This window comes from Chrysochloris asiatica, unplaced genomic scaffold, assembly GCF_000296735.1.
Source record: "Chrysochloris asiatica unplaced genomic scaffold, ChrAsi1.0 scaffold00491, whole genome shotgun sequence".
Classification (NCBI taxonomy): domain Eukaryota; kingdom Metazoa; phylum Chordata; class Mammalia; order Afrosoricida; family Chrysochloridae; genus Chrysochloris; species Chrysochloris asiatica.
Genome location: NW_006409009.1, coordinates 297,897 through 304,758, shown reverse-complemented (window position 1 = coordinate 304,758; position 6,862 = coordinate 297,897). Strand labels below are relative to the sequence as shown.

General features: G+C 37.4%; 1 protein-coding gene across 1 annotated transcript in view; it reads left to right on the top strand.

Annotated features, from left to right (window-relative positions):
• The window catches only part of LOC102840445 (olfactory receptor 18-like), an 8,261-nt gene extending 7,583 nt beyond the window's left edge, over nucleotides 1-678 (top strand). Inside the window, exon 2 of the mRNA XM_006877376.1 lies at nucleotides 13-678. Coding sequence (XP_006877438.1) covers nucleotides 13-678 — 666 coding nt within the window. The remainder of the gene's footprint in view (nucleotides 1-12) is intronic.
• Nucleotides 679-6,862: the final 6,184 nt, after the last annotated feature.

Sequence of the window (6,862 nt, the reverse complement as noted above, 5' to 3'; positions counted from 1 at the left end):
ATCCATACACAGAGCAAATCCATAGCCTATGAGGGCTGTGTGATACAAGCATCTTTTACTTATCTCTTTGCATGTCTGGACAATATGTTTCTTACTGTGATGGCTTATGACCGGCTTGTGGCCATCTGTCACCCCCTTCACTACACAATTATTATGAACCCCCGACTCTGTGGCTTGCTAGTTTTGGTATCTTTTCTTATCAGCCTTCTGGATTCCCAGCTAAACGTGTCAATGGTGACACAACTTACCTTCTGCACAGATGTGGAAGTCCCTAGTTTCTTCTGTGACCCTCCCAAACTCCTTAACCTTGCTTGTTCTGACACTTCTACATATACCATACTAGTGTATTTTTTGGGTGCTATCTTTGGTGGTGTTCCAGTCTCTGGGATCCTTTATTCTTACATTCGAATTATTTCTTCCATTGTGAGAGTCTCATCTTCAGGTGGAAGCTATAAAGCCTTTTCTACCTGTGGCTCTCACCTGTCAGTTGTTTGTTTATTTTATGGAACAGCAATTGGGGCATATGTTAGTTCAACTGTCTCATCTTCTGACAGGAAGGGTGCAGTAGTCTCACTGATGTACACTGTGGTTACCCCCATGCTGAACCCCTTCATCTACAGCCTGAGGAACAGGGACATAAAGAGAGCCCTAAGGAGGCTACTCAGCAGAACAACCTAATCTCAACACTTGTGCCATATTCATTGGCATATGTGTTGAAAAGATGGCAAGACCTAATATCTGCAATCAGAAATCTTGCCTGTTTGTTTTCACAATTTATGTAGTTCTCATATGTTCAATATTGATTTTCCATACCTGAACACTTATTTTTTGTCACATCTTTAATATGATACAAGAAGTATTCTGGGATATGTCAATTTTCAGCATCAAATCTTATGTTACCTTTTGTAGCTTCTCATCTATGACCAGATTTTCTGGTAGAATGCACAACTATGTTTCTATATGCTGGTGTGATGCTGTGGGTTAATCTTCTAGACTTAAAGGTCAGTTTGAATTGGAAGGTCGGTAGCTCAAACTCACCAGCTGCTCCTTGGAAACCCTGTAGAGGGACACTATGGTTTGAAACTTGACTTGGTAGTACTTAACAACAACAATTTCTATGTAATTTTAATCTTCATACTATGTCTTTATTAATATCTATTATCCAGAGTACCTTTGGATGGAGCAGAACTATATAAGAAGGTTATGTGTGAAAATGCATATCACTGATTCCAAATCTTGACTTCATATTAGAATCACCAGGGAAGCTTGAATGTATTAATTATTGGTTTCACCCCTACAGATTACACTTTTAACAGAAAGTGACTTGATCATAACATTTTTTAAGCACCACGGGTGATTTTAATTTGCATTCAAAATGAAAACTCATTTTTTTAAGAATTTTCTTTCAATGATAACTAGTTTTTCCTGGATCTTTTACTCCTCCTGAGCAGATGCTGAGGCTCTCAAAGTGATTGGCTCTTACAAGGGGAAAATTCTCCCTCTCTATGTCTTGAATTGGGACCCTGATACCTGGTGATTCCATTAAAACCAGAAGAAAACACTTTCCCGTACTGCACTATTCTCATAATCAGGCATGGATCAGACATAAGGTTGTCACTGGATTATTTTTAGAAGTATATTTCTAGGCATTTCAAACTAGTTCATCTTAGTCTAGAATCTTTGATGGAACCTCTTCAAAATTCTGACAACATGCAAGCCTCTACTGAAGATGATAGCTGTACATTAGGCACATTGGTAGAGAGTCAAACCTGTCTTCCCAATGGAAGGTGAAAATTCAACCAATAAGCCTCTGCCCTGAACACCTTTAAGTTGTCCATATGTGTTCATTCTTTAATATTCTCTCACTTCTCCAGATTCACTCTTTTATACTTTGTGAGGCTGGGACCATAAAGGGAAGGATCTTTAAACCACTGTTCTGATTTCTCATCTGGTTTTATTGTTAAATTCTTCCAATAATTATCAATAATTGTCACTACACTCAAATAAACTTGGCATTTTCTTTATTCTTTTTTCCTTAATCTTTGGTGTGGTAGCTTCTCTCTCTGAAAATACTATGTCTTTATTTCTGCATTGCTGTTTTGGTCTTCTTGTATAATTATTTTATCAGCTTCCTATATCATACAAAATATGCTGTTTATGTTGTATTCATTCCAGGAATTCAAAAATAACTTAATCTTACAAACTGTGATGTTAGGCATTATACAAAACATCTATCCATTTAACTGATTGGAAAACCACAATTCTATTGCTATTTACTTAGAATCTTCATCACACATCTTTATTAATATGTATTATCCAGAGTACCTTTTGATTGGAACCGAACTATATATGAAGGCTCTATGTGAAAATGCATGTCACTGATTCCTAATCTTGACTTCATATTGGAATCACCTGGGAAGCTTAAACATATTAATGCTGGTTCCACCTCTACAGAATGTGGTTTACACAGCACATGATTTGATCATAAAGCACCACATGTGATTTTAACATGCATCCACCGTAAAAATTCAGCTTTTTAGAGTTGTCTTTCAATGATAACTAGTTTTATCCTGGATCTTTTCCTCCTTGTGAGCAGATACTGGGGATCTCAAAATGATCAGATCTCATAAAGAGCAAATTCTCCCTATCTATTGCTTGAATTAGAGCAAATGACATTGACACATGGTGACTCCATTCACAGAAGAAGAAAACACTTCCCCATCCTGCACCATCTCCATAATCAGCTATGAATCAGAATATTGTGATCCATAGGGTGGTCACTGGATTATTTTTAGAAGTAGGTTTCTAGGCTTTTCAAACTAGTTCATCTTAGTCTGGAATCTCTGATGGAACCTGCTCAAATTTTTGACAAGATGCAAGTCTCTACTGATAGGTGCTGTCTGTACATTAGTTACATTGGCTAAGAATCAGACCTGTCTTCCAACTGGAAGGTGAAAATGCTACCATATGCCTCTGCCCTGAACACTGTGAAGTTGTACATACGTGTTTATTCATACACCATTCTCTCCCTTTTCCAAATTCACTCTTTTATCCTGTCATAATTGTCCTCACATAATTATTTTACCAACTTCCTATATGAAATGCTTCTCATGTTATATTCATTCCAGAAATTAAAAAAAAAAAAAAAACAAAAAAAAAACTTGATCTTATATATTGTAATGTTACGCATTATACAAAACATCTTTCTGTTAACTTCCTCTTCTCTAGTTGTGGTAAAGAAAGCACTCATCTGAGAGAGTGGTTAACAGGACACCATTTTAAAATAAACTGATTGGAAAAGTGTTTAGTACATAGTAATTGATAAATAAGTGATACACAGGGTTGCTATGGGTCAGAATTGACTCGACGGCACTTAACAACAACAACATATGGATAAGCTAATAGAATAGTTCAACTACAACAGTTTGTATAGAAATTATAGGTTTCATATTGCACAACTTTCACATATTATTTTCAAAAGCACACTTCATCAATACTTTTACATGTTGATGACTTCATTGTGTTTTTCTTTTTCTGTCCAATGAGTTTAATCTGTAGTCTTTATCTTGGGTTCCATTGATATGGAAGTTTGGTTCCTAACAGCAGAGTTTACCTGCCTACCATAGTGTTTCTGAAACCTTCCCTCTTCTGTTGGTTTTCTTCCTTGTTTTGAAAACTGCCTTCTATAATTTGGAAGTTATCACTTTTTCTTATTCAGGAACTTCTCTTGCCAGGGCAGCAGGCCCCAGGTTAAGGGGTTACAGGTCAGCTTACACTAGGTTGGAGGAACAACTGGGATACATAAGGCCAGCACACTGATGCCACCTGCATTCTTCCTACAATCAGGCTGCCTGGCCACAGAGCTCTGGCCATTTTAATCTCTTTTCCTCAGGGCAGACATAAAAGTCACATATGCAGAGAGTTCATGTGACTCTTGCTTTGACTGTTGTTAAGTGCTGTTGAGTCGATTCCAACCCATAGCGACCCTGTATAGCGTTTCCAAGGAGCAGCTGGTAAGCTTGAACCACCGACCTTGCAGTTCAAACAGCTTTTCAGTCTTCAATTGGCAATCCAGGTTCCCTACAGTGTCAGAGAAATGCATCCCTACCCTCCAGATGTATCTGCATTGTTCTATCACCAGGTTTCACAATGGGCTAATACCAACCGACCTGAGTACACATGAGTGATGGTCCCATCTTGTTGCAAAATCAATGTGTATGCATGTTATGCTCAGGTTGTGCAATACTCTGTCTAATACTTCACCCATATCCAGCACGCCTACCTGAGTACAGACCTACTACAAGAAATTGCAGTATTTTCAGGCCTAGTAATAAGCTGCCCCAGATAATATAAAGTAGCTTCAGTTGTTTATCTTACAAGTACCCGGTTACTCTCAAACTCAATCCATGATTTTCTGACCATAGCCCATATCTCTTTGAGTAACATTTGATCAGAGTAACCATTTATGGTCTATAGAAAGAAGATGAGTGAAGTTGAACATTCATGTCTAGTAATATCCTAAGATGTACATGATATATCCATAGACCCACTCATCACTTGTCTGTCTTTTTGCTGTACTGTGGTGGCTTGTGTGTTACTGGGATTATGAAAGCTATGCCACTAGTATTTTAAATACTACCAGTGTCACTGATGATAGACAAGTTTCAGATGAGCTTCAAGACTAAAACACACTATAAAGAAGGACAGACAGCTTTCAAATCATTTGTCATTGACAACTTTATGAATACCAGATTAAGTTGTGGTGGTGGTTAGTACTGACTCATAGCGACCCTATGCACAACAGAACAAAACACTGTCAAGACCTGGAAAAATGACTGTGTATTCCTTCCATCTTCTTTTGATTCTTTCTTCATCATTCAGTATTTTGCACATAGAATACTTCAATATCACCAGGAGATGTTTGAATTTCATTAACATTAATATCTCATGCAAGTAAAATCTTGCTAAAGATAATTCAAAACAGCTGCAATCATTTATTGACAGAGATCTGCCAGAAGTTCAAACCAGAGTGAGATGAGTATGTGGAATGAGGGATATAATTGCTGCCCTCAGCTAGATCTTGGCTGGAAGCAGAGATGACAAGCTATGGACAACATTGTGGAGAATGATTATATTGAAACACTTAATAGTTCTCATGAGGAACCTATACATAAAGAAAGAGGCAATTGTTCAAACAGAACAAGGGAACACTGAATGGTTATAAATAAGATGCGTGGCAGGGTTGTATTCACGATACTTATTCAATCTGTATTCTGAGCAAACAATTCGAAAAGCTGGATTATTTTAAGGATAGTCTGTTTTCAGGATTGGAGGAAGATTCATTAACAACCTGCGATAAGCAGATGACACAGCTTTGCTTGATGAAAGCTAAGTGGACATAAAATATTTACCCATGAAGATCAAAGAGCACAGTCTTTGGTATGGGTTACACCTCAGTGGAAAGAAAACAAAAATCTTCGCCACTGAACCGATAAATAACGTCAAGATGAATGGAGGAAACATTGAAATTGTCAAAGACTTCATTTTTTAACAGATGAACCATGAACACTCATGGAAACTGCAGTCAAGAAAGCAATTGACATATTACATTAGGTAAATCTGCTGCATAAGACCTCTTTAAAGTATTCAAGAGCAAAGATATCACTTGAGGACAAAAATGTGCTTAATCCAAACCATGATGTTTTCAATAATCTCATATACCTGTAAAAGTTGGACACTGAATTAGGAAAAACACAGAAGCATTGATACATTTGAGTTAAGGTGCTAGTTGTTGTTGTTGTCAGGTGCCATCGAGTCAGAACTGCTCGAGAAGATAAAGCCAAATACTATAATAAAATATGCATAGAATTGGAATTGGAAAACCTTTTTAAGGTGCTACAGGAGATTGTTAAAAGTACCATGGACCACCAAAAGAACAAACAAATACGTGTTGAAAGTATAGCCAGAATGCTGTGTTGAAAGAAGTACAGACAGAATGCTACTGATAACCTAACAACAAATCTCTTTCTGGAGTTACGGTGTGGCACCATAGTATAAACACTCAATCTCAACTTTGACCTGAACCACAAGGTCAGTGGTTCAAACTGGCCAGCTCTTCCTCAAAAACCTTATACACAGTAGTTATGAGTCAGACCACCTCTTGTATGTCAGTTTCTCATATTGTGGTGGCTTCCATGTTGCCGTGATTCTGGAAGTTATGTCAGTGGTATTTTAAATACCAGCATAGTCATACACAGTGGACATGTTTTGCCTAACCTTCCAGACAAAGAATAGGAAGAAGGAGAGAAGACTACTTCCCATTATTATTTAAGGTAATTGGCACCCATAAGTTGCACCGTGGAAGAAAGATAACATTTTCTGCTCAAAGAAGTACAGCCTAAACAACCCTATAAAGGGTTGCTGCGAGTTTGAAGTGACTTGATGACACTTACCAGTAACAACAACCAATTTCTTCAGCATGAAATCGATCATATGTGCAATCGGGATGCATTGATAATTACTGGAGATTGGAATGTGAAAATTGGAAATAAAGAGGAAGGATCAATAGTTGGAAACTATGGCCTTGGTGATAGAACAAAACTAGAGATCACATAACAGAACTTTGCAAGACGAATACCTTATTCATTGAAATACCTTTTTTTTTTTTTTTTATAAACAACATAAAAGGTGGCTGTACATATGACTGTCACCAGATGGAATATGCAGGGATCAACTTTACATTTATGCCAAGAGGCAATGAAGAAGTTTAATATTATTAGCCAAAACAGGGTCAAAGGCCGACTGTGGAACAGACCATCAATTGCTCATATGCAAGTTCAGGCTGAAGCTGAATAAAATTAAA